This window comes from Pristiophorus japonicus, chromosome 8 (assembly GCF_044704955.1).
Source record: "Pristiophorus japonicus isolate sPriJap1 chromosome 8, sPriJap1.hap1, whole genome shotgun sequence".
In the NCBI taxonomy this organism is placed as follows: Eukaryota; Metazoa; Chordata; class Chondrichthyes; family Pristiophoridae; genus Pristiophorus; species Pristiophorus japonicus.
The window spans coordinates 62421564-62437625 of NC_091984.1; the positions used below are offsets into that span (position 1 = coordinate 62421564).

General features: G+C 42.9%; 1 protein-coding gene across 3 annotated transcripts in view; it reads right to left on the bottom strand.

Annotated features, from left to right (window-relative positions):
• Positions 1–16062, bottom strand: part of LOC139268542 (armadillo-like helical domain containing protein 1) — a 65675-nt gene that overhangs the window by 2220 nt on the left and 47393 nt on the right. For 2 of the 3 annotated variants that reach the window (XM_070886851.1, XM_070886850.1), the window contains exon 10: positions 233–310. In XM_070886851.1, coding sequence (XP_070742952.1) covers positions 233–310 — 78 coding nt within the window. Of the gene's footprint in view, positions 1–232; positions 311–16062 lie in introns of those variants that run through there. The other variant, XR_011594052.1, reaches the window with a different exon arrangement.

Genomic DNA, 16062 nt, shown 5'->3' on the forward strand with positions numbered 1-16062 from the left:
TTCAGGCCCTTAATATATAATCCATCAAGGTTCATGAAAAATGTGATTTCAAAACCATATTTTCTATGTAAAAACATAAATCAGTATACTGAACAGCTGTATATTTTTATATTTATATATTTTAGAAAAAGTACAGCTATAAAATGCTCAAGGAAAAGAAAACATAGCAAAAAAATACAATTCCACTTGTTATTGCCTTAAGTTGCTATAATGAAGATGATTAAAGAATTACCATATACAATTCATAAAGTGTTTCTCCCATGGCCTTTCGTACATGTTCTTCTACAACTGGAAATGTACGAACCAGGTGCTGAAATGAAAGATGTAGTCTTACATTTTTTTTGTACAAACATATCATATTATGAAATTATTTTTAGAAGAGTGTAACAGAAGCACAGCTCCAACAAACCTCAAAAGTGAATTTTTTTTGTATTTTTATATGCCTTTAAGATAAAATGTGTTATAAAATGTACTTCAGTTAGCTGTATTCTCAAATTGGTTCCCTGTCTTGTGACAGTACATGAATAGTATCTAGGAATATTTCAATTTCTATGGGATCTGACAGGGTGTAGCTAATTTCCTGTTACATGATTTCATAAATTAATTGCAATAGAAATTCCTTCTAGACATTTGAAGTGCGAATGAATAGTGTATAACTGGGGGAAAGACAAAATTAATTATCATTCATTGCAGCAACGATCAAACAAGTATCATGCCAATTTAAATTTTAATATGCTTTGTTTTGGGCCATGGCCAGGTAAACAGTTCAACAGACAGCCAAGGGGCACCTGTTCACTCCCTATCCAATTGAATGGCAGAAATAATTATTGTGATTATCTGAGAAAAATATTAATTTGTTCTTTCTAGCAGCTGACCTTCACTTCAAGAAGACAAATGTATATCTGAGCAGCAGTTCTAGAATGTTCAGTTCGGTTTACCTGTCTGTTTCCCAATGTTGTAGTGGTGAAAGAGGTTCCATGGAGTCAATCAACCATGTTGCAATAATCAGAAATTCAGCTAAAATGTTCTGAATTTAGATTTAGAGCATCATAGGGATTTTGTTTAAAAATTGCAACAGTACAGAATAAGTATATTTTTGGGTTTTTTTTAAAATGGGAACTACTTGTGATTTCAGGATGCCATGGATAAAGAGCTTAAAGGCTAAAATTGAAAATAAACTTTAGGGACTATACAAATAATGAGAAAACTAAAGGGGAATATGAGAAATTAGAAGAGAGGCTAATGGAGTATGAGGGGGGAGAAAAAAAATCAAAAAACATCAATAGGTGAAGTATTTAACAAATATATCAGTAAAAGAAGAATTGTTAAAAGACAATCGTCAATTTGTCAATGATCAAAACATGGCCAATGTTTTTTTTTTAAGTATGTACTTGACATTTGTCTTTATTGAAGAGAAGTGCATAAGAGAGGAGGTGAATTCTGTAGTGGTTGAGAGTGAGATGAGTGATATGATGGATAAAAAGAACATTTTGGATAAGTCAGGCTAAAACAAGACAAAGGAGAAGAGAGATGGGAGAGATACCGATTTTACGGCTTGTAGCCCAGGGAGGGAAATGTTCTTACGGCTTGTAGCCCGGGGAGGGGGAGAGAGGAGAGGTCACAAGACCTTTGTGTGTGGTCCATCCATATAGACTTTGGGGAGAGAGAGAACTGCGAACTTGTGCTGCCTGCTTTACTGCCATTTTGAGCTTCTTTGAAGGTTTAACTTTAAGTATGGGGGCAATACTGACAATGCCATACTTTGTGCGAGCGTTCTACATCATGGTGCTACATAGGAGACAATTGATTAGAGCTCATTGCATCAGGGTTTGGAGCTGGTTTAGAGAAGGTTCACTAGGTTGATTCTGGGGATGAGGGGGTTGACTTATGAGGAAAGGTCGAGTAGGTTGGGTATCATTGGAATTCAGAAGAATGAGCGGTGATCTTATTGAAATGTACAAGATTATGAGGGGGCTAGACAAGGTGGATGCAGAGAGGATGTTTCCACTGATGGGGGAGACTAGAACAAGAGAGCATGATCTTAGAATAAGGGGCTGCCCATTTAAAACAGAGATGAGGAGGAATTTCCTCTGTTGTAAATCTGTGGAATTCGCTGCCTCTTAGAGCTGTGGAAGCTGGGACATTGAATAAATTTAAGACAGAAAGACAGTTTTAAAAAAAAAACGAAATGGGAAATGGGCGGGGAAGTGGAGCTGAGTCCATGATCAGATCAGCCATGATCTTATTGAATGGCGGAGCAGGCTCGAGGGGCCGTATGTTCTTATGTGCTGGGCAGGAGGCCTTACCCACCTCGGGTATATTGAGACAGGCTTTCGTACCTGCACCTGAGTGATGCAGACTGTGTCAGAAGGCTGCATTTCTGCAAAGAAGTTGTCCGCGAGATCTGTGAGTTGGTAAAACCAGACCTGCAGCCGAGAAGCATCAGGAGGACTGCTTTGTCAGTTGAAGTGAAGGTTACAGCTGCACTTTCATTCTATGCCTCCGGATCGTTTCAAGCTACAACTGGGGATGTGTGCGCCATCTCTCAGCATGCAACACATGTCTCCATTCGCCAGGTCACCGCTGCACTGTATGCGCGGAGGAATGACCATCAAGTTCCCAATGACTGCCCAAGCAATCCATGACGGGGCTGTGGGCTTCTCAAGGATTTCTGGTTTCCCAAAGGTACTGGGCTGCATTGATTGTACTCACATTGTCTTGCGAGCACCTTTGCAGGATTCCAAGATGTACAGGAATAGAAAAGGCTTCCACTCCATTAATGTGCAGCTCGTGTGTGACGACATGCATCACATCATGTCAGTCAATGCAAGATACCCTGGCAGCACGTATGATGCGTTCATCCTATGTGACAGCATTATATCTGCCATGTTTGAGCAGCAGCCAGAAGGGCAGAGCTGGCTACTGGGAGACAAAGGGTACAGCCTCACCACCTGGCTCATGACGCCTCTACACGTAACCCGGACGGAAGCTGACAGTCAATACAACATGTCGCACATTGCGACGCAAAGCATCATTGAGAGGACCATTGGCATCCTGAAACAGTGTTTCCGATGCCTGGACCATTCTGGAGGCTACTTGCTGTACTCCCCTGAGACTGTCGGTCAGTTCATTGTTGTATGCTGCATGCTGCATAACTTAGCCATCATGAGACAGCAGCACCTGGTAGTGGAAGACCCACCTGCGGTGAGAGTAGCTGATGATAATGATGTGGAAGATGCAGGTGACAAGCAGGAGGAGGTGGAGGATGACAAAGATGAGGAAGCCATACAAGTGCCTGAGGCCGGAGCACGATGGCAGAGGAGGGCGGGCCATCGTGCTCCTTTAACGATTGCTCGAGCCTTGTGCCAGGAGCTCATCTGTGAACACTTTACTGGTGCCCGAGGGCTCAGCGACAATTATTCCACATGGACATGTTTACTGCTTGGAGCTGTTCCGTAATGTTGCGTTGTGTTACTGAAACATGATTCAGTTTTAATGTAAAATATATTTTATTCAAAAGTTTACAATGTACTTAACTTAATAAAATTATTCTTGTATCAAACTTTACTTTAATATCACTCTTTAAGATCACTTTAAAAACTAGTAAATTTACATAACTTACAAAAAACTTAATTTGAGAACAGTTACAACAGTAACAATAACAACAGCAGCAGCAGCAAAGAATGGCTGCACCCATCTCTCGTCCCCCTTAGTCGAAGACCGCCCGCTGCGCTTGGTCTTGAACTCTCCACCACCCCTGCCCGCAGGCGGTGGCGCAGTGTTTTTGGGCTCGGTACCAAGATTATTCCTTCTAACATCTCTGGGACTGTGCACCTCTTGAGGGCGGGGGGGGGGGGCGTCAGCGTCAGGCCGCAAGTTGGAGGGCCCGGTTTGGGGCTCTTCAGAGGCTGGTGTGGGGATTGCAATAGGAATGGCAGTTGATTCTGTCAATGGATGCGGGGTCTGGGCGTGTTCCCTTATTGCAGCAGTTAACTCACACATGCCGTTCCTCATGCACCCTGCCAAGTGTCTCAACGGACTGCAACAATCCCTCCCTAATGACCAGCACTACCTCTGACATTCCATCACTCATGGCCACTATTCCCTCACTGATGATCCTGACGAGTGTTGTTACTTCTCCCGACAGTTCCGCTACCTCATCACTCACCCCATTGATGGTGTCCAGGAGTGATCGGGTAAGGTCAATGCTCTCCACATTCAATGACATCATCTGAACCACGTCTGTTTCATCCTGCATCTCAGGAGAGCATGGTCTGGCTCTCCTTCCCCTCCTCACCCTGGGTGTGGCTCGCTGCATCCCACTGGGACCCACAGCCTGGGACAGTGGGGCCCTGGGTGTGCCTCGCTGCACCCCATTACTGGGACCCGCAACCTCGGAAGGTGTGAAACCAGGGAATGTCCCATTAACACTCAAACGACTAGTCACGAAAGGGGCTGTCACCTCCATGAGCGGCACCTCCTCCAAAGTCAGTACAACAGTGGGAGCTTAATCCAGCTCCATCCCCTCTCCCTCACCCCCATGGATGGATTAGAAGATGGTCTCCTCTTCAGGCTTGTCCGCACCCGAATCATCTTCTGCATCGTCAGGGTTGGCCTCAAGTTCTACAAAATATAACAGGACAGTCAAATGGTTAGCAGCCGAGGAGGGGGCAGGATGGGTGGCAGGCCAGGCAGCAGGTTGATTTGAAGAGCCACAATGAATTTGCAGGACTTGCCCTCTCCCTCGAGTGTGGGCCCAGCTTGTGCAGTACTGATGGGTTCTGCCTGGAAAAAACAATCAAAGCAGCGACCCTCTCTTCCAAGGGTGTCAGTGGATGCAGATTTGCTGGGCCTCCTGTTCGGGTTCTTTCCCTTTTATTATGTGCCACCTTCCTCTGCAAAGATGAAAATGCAACTTTTTAGAGAGAGTGTGACATATACAGCTGGTCACATTTATAATTGCATTGAATAAATGAAAATATTACTTACACTAACTACTTGACCAAGGTCCTGCCATTTCTTTTTACAATGGCTTCCAGATTTCGTGGTGTTCACCATTGCGCACAAATCTTCTGCAACTAGGTTCCAGCATTTCTTCATTTCTTTTGGTGGAACTTTTATGTGACCTCTGCTGGTATCCAGCTCCTGCCATCTGTTCTCAATCACAGTAACTAGTGTCTCCACTTTTTCAAGCAAGAAATTCTTGGTCCTTAGTCCGCGTTGCATCTTGTACTGCTCCAGCTGTGATTTTTCCAATGTTCTCACACAGCACTCCTTCTCACACACACACTCACACAACTGGCTCTTTAAAAATGGCCGCTTGCCAAATCCGAGCTGTACTGAGCATGCGCGTCCATTGGAACGACTTCAAACACGTAACTTTTCTTCTGCGCATGCGCAGAAGGTGTGGTTTCGTTTTTTTGCCGCAGACAGCAGGCTCCACCCCCCGAGGAGACTGGACACGCTGCATGGCGCCAAATTCGAATTATACATCAGGGAAAGTTTGGTAAAATATTTCTGGCCCAGAAAACCCAGCGTAATTCTGGCAATATGCCAGAAATCCGAGCTTGGGGAAAATGGAGTCCAATATTTCAGGGGTCGATCGAGTGTGGATATTTAATAAGTACATAAGAAATAGGAGCAGGAGTAGGCTATGCGGCCCCTCAAGCGTGCTCCGCCATTCAATATCATGGCTGATCTGATCATGAACTCAGCTCCACTTCCCTGCCTGCTCCCCATAACACCTTATCCCATTATCGTTTAAGAAACTGTCTATTTCTGTCTTAAATTTATTCAATGTCCCAGCTTCCACAGCTCTCTGAGGCAGTGAATTCCAATGATTTACAACCCTCAGAATAAATTTCTCCTCACCTCAGTTTTAAATGGGCAGTCACTTATTCTAAGACCATGCCCTCTAGTTGTAGTCTCCTCCATCAGTGGAAACATCCTCTCTGCATCCACCTTGTCAAGCCTCCTCATAATCTTATACATTTCGATAGATCACCTCTCATTCTTCTGAATTCCAATGAGTAGAGGCCCAACCTACTCAAGCTTTCCTCATAAGTCAACTCCCTCATCTCTGGAATCAACCTAGTGAACCTTCGCTGAACTGCCTCCAAAGCAAGTATATCCTTTCTTAAATATGGAAACCAAAACTGCATGCAGTATTCCAGGTGTGACCTCACCAATACCCTGTATAAGAACATAAGAATTAGGAACAGGAGTAGGTCATCTAGCCCCTCGAGCCTGCTCCGCCATTCAACAAGATCATGGCTGATCTGGCCGTGGACTCAGCTCCACTTACCCGCCCGCTCCTTGTAACCCTTAATTCCATTATTGGTTAAAAATCTACCGATCTGTGATTTGAATACATTCAATGAGCTAGCCTCAACTGATTCCTTGGGCAGAGAATTCCAGAGATTCACAACCCTCTGGGAGAAGAAATTCCTTCTCAACTCAGTTTTAAATTGGCTCCCCCGTATTTTGAGGCTGTGCCCCCTAGTTCTAGTCTCCCCGACCAGTGGAAACAACCTCTCAGCCTCTATCTTGTCTATCCCTTTCATTATTTTAAAATGTTTCTATAAGATCACCCCTCATCCTTCTGAACTCCAACAAGTAAAGACCCAGTCTACTCAATCTATCATCATAAGGTAACCCCCTCATCACCGGAATCAGCCTAGTGAATCGTCTCTGTACCCCCTCCAAAGCTAGTATATCCTTCCTTAAGTAAGGTGACCAAAACTGCACACAGTACTCCAGGTGCGGCCTCACCAATACCCTATACAGTTGCAGCAGGACCTCCTTGCTTTTGTACTCCATCCCTCTCGCAATGAAGGCCAACATTCCATTCGCCTTCCTGATTACCTGCTGCACCTGCAAACTAACTTTTTGGGATTCATGCATGTTGTAGGCATTAGGCACCTGCTGAATATATCTAAACTCATATAAGTTTAAAGTGGCCACACATAAAATGGCTGCCCAGGCATGATGGGAAATCAGGTAGTCAAGCTGTGAACTATTGACTGAGGCTGACCGAGCAATAACCCTGTGAGGCCCACTTCCAGGAATGCCTTGGATACAAGATAACTATAACAAACCATTATAACTCCACACAGGAGAGCCCCGAGAAATAGAGATAAGGGGGGGCCTACATCACATAACGAGGGCATGAATCAGCCCGAGTTGACAAGAACCGAATATGTAACTCTAATAAGGAGGCTACCCAAAGACAGCACCCAAGATAAAGGGGCCTGGACAATGTTACAAGATACATGAGTAATTCCTAGCAACACACCCCTTAGCAACACATCTCTTGGCAACACATGAGCCACTTTACGTTTAGAGACTAACTCTATCTATTGGTCTAATTGAATCTATAATCAGTATGATTGGATAGTATCCAGCCGAAATGGGCTGATGTAACTGTAGTAAAGAACTATTGTAAAACATATAAATATCGATGAGTTTCTTTGTTCGTCGGAGAGAAGCCTGGATCCAGTCCTGAGACTTCCTCCCCGCTGAGCGTTAAGAAAGGCCGCATTGGCGTTGGAACCGACTCTGAGTGTTGAGTGATTCTTCTGAGAAAACATTCACGCTAACAATGCACAAGGACCCCCAGGTCCTTCTGCAGCGCAGCATGTTGTAATTTTTCCCCATTCAAATAATATTCCCTTTTACTGTTTTTTTTCCCCAAGGTGGATGACCTCACACTTTCCGACATTGTATTCCATCTGCCAAACCTTAGCCCATTCGCTTAACCTATCTAAATCTCTTTGCAGCCTCTCTGTGTCCTCTACAACCCGCTTTCCCACTAATTTTTGTGTCATCTGCAAATTTTGTTACACTACACTCTGTCCCCTCTTCCAGGTCATCTATGTATATTGTAAACAGTTGTGGTCCCAGCACCGATCCCTGTGGCACGCCACTAACCACCGATTTCCAACCTGAAAAGGACCCATTTATCCCGACTCTCTGCTTTCTGTTAGTCAGCCAATTCTCGATCCATGCTAATACATTTCCTCTGACTCCGCGTACCTTTAGCTTCTGCAGTAACCTTTTGTGTGGCACCTTATCGAATGCCTTTTGGAAATCTAAATACACCACATCCATCGGTACACCTCTATCCACCATGCTCGTTATATCCTCAAAGAATTCCAGTAAATTAGTTAAACATGATTTCCCCTTCATGAATCCATGCTGCGTCTGCTTGATTGCACTATTCCTATCGAGATGTCCCACTATTTCTTCCTTAATGATAGCTTCAAGCATTTTCCCCACTACAGATGTTAAACTAACCGGCCTATAGTTACCTGCCTTTTGTCTGCCCCCTTTTTTTAAACAGAGGCGTTACATTAGCTGCTTTCCAATCCGCTGGTACCTCCCCAGAATCCAGAGAATTTTGGTAGATTATAACGAATGCATCTGCTATAACTTCCGCCATCTCTTTTAATACCCTGGGATGCATTTCATCAGGACCAGGGGACTTGTCTACCTGGAGTCCCATTAGCCTGTCCAGTACTACCCCCCTAGTGATAGTGATTGTCTCAAGGTCCTCCCTTCCCACATTCCTGTGACCAGCAATTTTTGGCATGGTTTTTGTGTCTTCCACTGTAAAGACCGAAGCAAAATAATTGTTTAAGGTCTCAGCCATTTCCACATTTCCCATTATTAAATCCCCTTTCTCATCTTCTAAGGGACCAACATTTACTTTAGTCACTCTTTTCCGTTTTATATATCTGTAAAAGCTTTTACTATCTGTTTTTATGTTTTGCGCAAGTTTACTTTCGTAATCTATCTTTTCTTTCTTTATTGCTTTCTTAGTCATTCTTTGCTGTCGTTTAAAATTTTCCTAATCTTCTAGTTTCCCACTAACCTTGGCCACCTTATACGCATTGGTTTTTAATTTGATACTCTCCTTTATTTCCTTGGTTATCCACGGCTGGTTATCCCTTCTCTTACCGCCCTTCTTTTTCACTGGAATATATTTTTGTTGAGCACTATGAAAGAGCTCCTTAAAAGTCCTCCACTGGTCCTCAATTGTGCCACCGTTTAGTCTGTGTTCCCAGTCTACTTTAGCCAACTCTGCCCTCATCCCACTGTAATCCCCTTTGTTTAAGCATAGTACGCTCGTTTGAGACACTACTTCCTCACCCTCAATCTGTATTACAAATTCAACCATTCAGAGAGGATCTTTTACTAGGAAATCGTTTATTATTCCTGTCTCATTACACAGGACCAGATCTAAGATCGCTTGCTCCCTTGTAGGTTCTGTAACATACTGTTCTAAGAAACAATCCCGTATGCATTCTATGAATTCCTCCTCAAGGTACCCCGTGCGATTTGATTTGACCAATTGATATGTAGGTTAAAATCCCCCATGATTACTGCCGTTCCTTTTTCACATGCCTCGGGGGGGTGGGGGCGGGGAGGATGTAGCAAGACTTCCATGCTTTTATACTCCATCCCCTTTGCAATAGAGGCCGAGATTCCATTGGCCTTCCTGATCACTTGCTGTACCTGCATACTATTCTTTTGTGTTTCATGCACAAGTACCCCCAGGTCTCGCTGTACTGCAGCACTTTGCAATCTTTCTCCATTTAAGTAACAACTTGCTCTTTGATTTTTTTTCTGCCAAAGTGCATGACCTTACACTTTCCAACATTATACTCCATCTGCCAAATGTTTGCCCACTCACTTAGTCTGTCTATGTCCTTTTGCAGATTTTTTGTGTCCTCCACACACATTGTTTTTCCTCCCATCTTTGTATTGTCAGCAAACTTGGCTACGTTACACTCAGACCCTTCTTCCAAGTCATTAATATAGATTGTAAATAGCTGGGGTCCCAGCACTGATCCCTGCGGCACCCCACTAGTTACTGATTACCAACCAGAGAATGAACCATTTACCCTGACTCTCTGTTTTCTGTTAGTTAGCCAATTCTCTATCCATGCTAATATATTACCCCCAACCCTGTGAACTTTTATCTTGTACAGTAACCTTTTATGTGACACTTTGTCGGAGGACTGGAGAGTGGCTAATGTAGTATCCATTAAAAAAAAGAGGCACAGCTAATCTGGGTGATTGCAGGCCAGTTACTGTAACATTTATGGTCTTTAAGAATGAAATTTACCCTGTATCTAGATAAAGGGAAAATAGTCAGCATGGATTTCAAAACGGATGATTGTGCTTGACAAAGCTCAAAATTCTTTGAGGAGGTAGACATGATCAATGGGAAAAATGCAGTGTATATAGACTTTAGGAAAGCCTTTGATCAGCTACCCTAAGTGAGATTATTAGAGATTAAAGAGTATAGAATTAAGGAGAGGCAGCACGCATGGATTAAAAATTGGCTAGAAGGGAGAAAACAGAGTAGGAGTTGAGGACAGTTTTTCAAACTGGTTGGAAGTGAGTAGTAGTGACCCACAGGGTTCAGTTCTGCAGCCACCTCTGCACACTGTGTATGTCAATGATTTGGATATAGGCCTAGGGAGAGAGGTATCAAAGTTTGCAGATGATACCAAAATTGGAGATATAATTAATTCTTTAGAAAACCAAAGGAGGCTCTAAAGAGATATTAATAAAATGGGGGTATGGATTAATAAAGCAGAAGATGGAATTCCATGTCAGTAAGTTTGAAGTGCTACATTTTATACTTGTAATGGAAGTAGGCTTAGTGCTGTGGAAGAGCAGAATGATTTGGGGTTACAAGTTCATAGCATATTAAAGGCAGCCCATCATTGTTAAGGATGTAAAAATCTAATGGAATTCTAGGTGTTCTCAGAAGAGGTATGGAATATAAAATCCAAGAGGTAATGATGAACCGATCCTGTCTGTCCCCTCATGGAAGTAAAAGATCCCATGGCACTATTTGAAGACGAGCAAAGGATTTCTCCTGGTGTCCTGACCAACATTTATCCCTCAACCAACATGACCAAAAATGGATTACCTGGTCATTTATCTCATTGCTGTTTGTGAGACCTTACATGTGCAAATTGGCTGCTGCATTTCTCTACATTATAATGGTAACTACACTACAAAAAGCTTCATTGGGTGTGAAATGCTTTGGAAGGTCCTGAGGTTGAGAAAGGTGCTATATGCAATTTATTTTACTATAAAACCTTAAGACCTCAATTAATGTACTTTGCATTTCTCCACACAGTAGAAAGGATATTGAGGTTTTAAATAGGGTACAATGCAGATTCACTAGGATGCTATCTCGTATGAGGAAATACAATACGAAAACTTGAAATATTGGGACTTATTTTTCATTGGAACAATGCAAATTAAGGGCAATATGATAGAAGTGTTTAAAATTATGAAAGGATAAGACTGTAAATAGAAGCAGATTGTTTCCAGAAGCAGAATGAGGTGCTGTGGAAATGAGATTAAATGTAAGCAGTTCAGAATAGAGACCAAGAGACATTTCTTTACAGAGAATTGTGAAGCTGTGAAATTCATTTCCAGGGTTAGTGGTGGAGGCAGAAGGTATGTTAACATTGTCGATTAGATTGGATAGGTAGTTGAGGGGATATGGGAACATGCTGGTTTAATGCGATCAGGATTATTTGCTCACATAAAGAGGTTGGGCGCATGGCCTGTTTACATGTTATTTTTGTACACAAGATTGAAGACTCATTTTGTTTTGGAGCGGCATTATGCAAGTCAGATATTGTACAGCTGGTTACTTGCCATATTATTCTGCATCTGCACAACCATATTCCTTGTAAGTAAATGCAATAATGGCACGGAATCTGCGTTTGCCATCATTCCACCTTTGAAACTGAATGCAATTTCGGAATTTGGAACAGACGCAATCGGAAATCCTGAAGTTGTGGCCTGTCATTCACTGTTCCGACACAAGCTGCAATCTGCTGCCAGCCCCCCGACCCCCCCCCCGCCCCCACAACCCCCCCCACCCCCGCGACCTCCACCCCACCCCCCGAAAAGGGCTTGGGTGTAACTGGGGCAGTCTAATTTTCTCTCCTTCCTACAGGGAAGCATCTGTTTTGTCCTTTATCAAAGTTGGGCACTGATTAAGAACAGAATCACAGGACTAAATGTTCATCTAAACCCTTGTTGGGCAGGATACACCAATTCCACTGTGCTCAATGCTTTTGATTAAGCAGTGTTCCAGACCCCTGTCACTTTCTTCCTACTCAAGACTTAGGCCCTGATATTCCTGGGTTGCGTAAGGGTTTATGTCAACAGTTACACTTTCTTGGGGCCAGCAATAACTGATGTAGTTGATCTATGGCGGGGGCTCTGCTGGAGAATTGTCAGCTTAATGTCCATTAGGTTTCAGGATGAGTTGAAGAAATACATGCCCTCCTAGTGGCGGCCGCATGCCAATAACAGCGTTGAAAAGAACATAAGAAATAGGAGCAGGAGTAGGCCATTTGGCCCCTCGAGCCTGCTCTGTCATATAAGATCATAGTTGATCTGATCCTGGCCTCAATTCCATTTCCCCACCCGCTCCCCATAACCCTGGACTCCCTTATTTTTCAAAAATCTGTCTATCTCCACCTTATATACATTCAATGACCCAGCTTCCACAGCTCTCTGAAGTAGAGAATTCCAAAGATTCACGACCCTCAGAGAAAAGATTCCTCCTCATTTCCGTTTTAAATGGGCGACCCCTTATTCTGAAACGATGCCCACTAGTTGTAGATTACCCCACAAGGGCAAACATCCTCTCTGCATCTATCCTGTCAAGCCCCCTCAGAATCTTATACGTTTCAATAAGATCACCTCTAAGTCTTCTAAACTCCAATGAGTATAGGCCCAACCTTTCTTCATATAACCCCTTCATCTGAGGAATCAACCTCGTGAACCTTCTCTGAACTGCTTGGAATGCAAGTATATCCTTCCTTAAAGGAGACCAAAAATGTACGCAGTACTCCAGGTGTGAACTTCCCAACTTTTATACCCCATCCCCCTTGCAATTACTTGCTGTACCTGCCTTCCTAATTACTTGCTGTGCCTGCATGCTAACTTTGTGTTTCATGTACGAGGATCCCCAGAACCCTCTGTACTACTACATTTTGTAATCTCTCCCCATTTAAATAACATCCTCAAAGAACTCCAGCAAATTTGTCAAACACGATTTCCCTTTCATAGAACCACTGACTCTGCTTGACTGTATTATGCTTTTCCAAATGTCCTGCTACTGCTTCCTTAATAATGGACTCCAGCATTTTCCCAAAGACAGATGTTAGGCTAACAGGTCTATAGTTTCCTGCTTTTTGTCTGCCTCTTTTTTTTTTTTAAATAGGGGCGTTACATTTGCGGTTTTCCAATCCATTGGGACCTCTCCAGAATCCAGGGAATTTTGGTAGATTACAACCAATGCATCCACCTCTTTTAAGACCCTAGGATGCAGGCCATCAGGTCCAGGGGACTTGTTCACCTTTAGTCCCATTAATTTTCTCTAGTGATAGTGATTGTTTTAAGTTCCGCCCCTCCCCCCCAATAGCCCCTTAATTATCAATTATTGGGACGCTTTTAGTGTCTTCTACCGTGAAGACCGATACAAGAAGCTCTTACTATCTGTTTTTATATTTCTTGCTAGTTTACTCTTGAAGTGGGGCTATCAATTATAATTAAAGGGTTAAGAATGAATCTTGGAACTAAAAACGAGCTGACATAGGCTTTTGTAGTGGTCAACTTTCTAAAGGTGTTTAAAGGGAAATAACATATCAGAATGATTAATTGTTACAAGCTGTGTAACCAGAGAACAATACAGAAGGCCAAACTGTTGAACCACAGGTAACCCAGAGGGGCAGCTAAACAGGGCAAGGGGTCAAAAATGACATATTGGAAAAACTCCACCTGGTCAAGGCAAGAGAGATAACATTCCAATGTGCTAATGAACTTTTGGGACATAGTGAGGTTTATGGAAAAGTACTGGAGACAGGAGTGGTCAGTATCGTGCCTTTACTTTGAGTGACAAGGGTTTTGACCATTCAAATCAATGTATGTCTCATGTATTGAATGTCTGGCCAGTATAGGTCGAGGAACTGTATAAAAACCCTGTGTTTTCTTTGTTCAGAGAGAGCGAGTGAAGTCAGCTCAGCAACAGGTTGACTGCAGACTCGACAATCCCTTGCAAGCAAATTAAAGACTACTTGAATCTTTGAACCCAGATCTAGTATTGAGTGTTCATTTTAAATACTCCACGACAATTAGCGCTGCGAGCAGGGTCTCAAGCAGGCAGCGGCACCGGCCGATGGAAGCCATGTCAAAGGCGTGAGTACGCTTTAATTACCACGTACAGCTAGGATAAGGGCAGAAATCTGTCTGGTGTCAGCTGCCTGAGAGATCCGAATCTGCAGGTCTGGCCGAGACTTCAAGTAGTCAGCGGAAGATCCCAGGTGAAACAATTGCGATCGGTTATATAGATGTGTGTCTGTGTAACGTTGTGATTGATAATTGATAAGGTTGCAAGTAACGGTCTCACTCGTGAGGAGTAAGTAAGGGGCGTACCGCTGACAACCTATAGCCATGGGAAGTGAGAAACTCGAGTGGGGACCAGGGTTCCCTGACATGGTACCTAGCAGACAAAAATTGAAAACTAATTGAAATAATGATTAAACAAAATTGGAAACCAGACAATCCATCCACTGAACAAAGAAAATGGTGGGAGTTGGAAAACAAAAGGAAGAGAAAGCCCTCATTTTAGTCACTCGTGCGTATTATGAATTAAGTAGATGGACTAGACTATTGACTGAGAAAGCGATGAAATAAACTGACAGTGTGATGACGACAGCATTCATCAGAACACATGAAAAGGAATAACTGCCAGCAGTGGTGATGGTAGGAATCCCGAAAGTCTGTTATAACTGCAACAAACTCTGACAAACGTGTGGTGAAATGCAAGAAATGAGGGTCGAAGTTAGTTGCTATGGTGACTGTTTAAAAAAAAAAGCAGGAAGCAATTCTAAAAGATGTTCAGTGGGAATCCAAACCATGATTTGTAGACATATAGCAGCAAAAAGTGCTAAAATCTACAGGGGCAAAAGATTATGGTGCAGATTATAAAACAAACATTAAATGGCAAGACACTAAAAAGTGTAGAGGAACAAAGGGACCTTGGAGTGTAGGTCCACAGACCCCTGAAGCTAGCAGGCCAGGTAGATAAGGTGATTAAGGCGGCATATGGAATACTTGCCAAGGATGTTGCCTAGACTGGAGAATTTTGGCTGTGCGGAAAGATTAGAGATGTTGGGTCTCTTTTCTTTGGAACAGAGGAGGCCTGAGGGGAGACTTTATTGAGATGTATAAAATTAGGTGGGGCCTGGATAGAGTGATAGGAAGGTCCTGTTTCCCTTGGCGGAGAGGTCAACAACCAGAGGGCATAGGTTTAAAGTAACTGAGGGGAGGTTTAGAGGAGATATGATAGGAAATTTCTTCACCCAGAGGGTGGTGGGGGGTCTGGAACTCACTGCCTGAAAGGGTGGCAGAGTCAGAAAGCCTCACCACACTTAAAAAATACTTGGATGTGCATTTAAGAGTGCTGTAACCTGCAGGGATCAGAAATTGAAAATTGATTTAAGGAATAATGGGCAAATAGTTATTACTGAATCAAAAGGAGAAAAGGGAAGATCATGTTTCTTTCTTACGGTTCTCATGTTTTTCTTTGATGTTTCAGTAAAGTTTTAGGAAAACATGGGCGACTGTTCCTTTGTTTGGCTGTGGCTCCTCCCCCTTTTTCAAGTGGCATTGGGAAGTTTAATATTGGAGTTACTGAAGTTAATTAACCTATTAAAAGCCAGACTTTTATTATGGCCATGATCAAATTCTGGTTGATGTAAATTGTGTGGAAAGCCCTTAGTTCCGGACATGAGGCATTTCACATCAATAATTGGTATGGTTTAAAAAAATTCTGACCAATGTGTAACTGGGGAGAACAGGATGAATTACTATTATGTACAAAGTTGTTTTTCTGAATGTTTATTTTGAGAATAAAAAGAGACTTTATAAAAATAAGATTTTTAAAGAGTTTAAACTGAAAAGGCTGTAGGCTGAAGTCGACATTGATTGATGGTGTCTGTGTTTGTCGGCTTT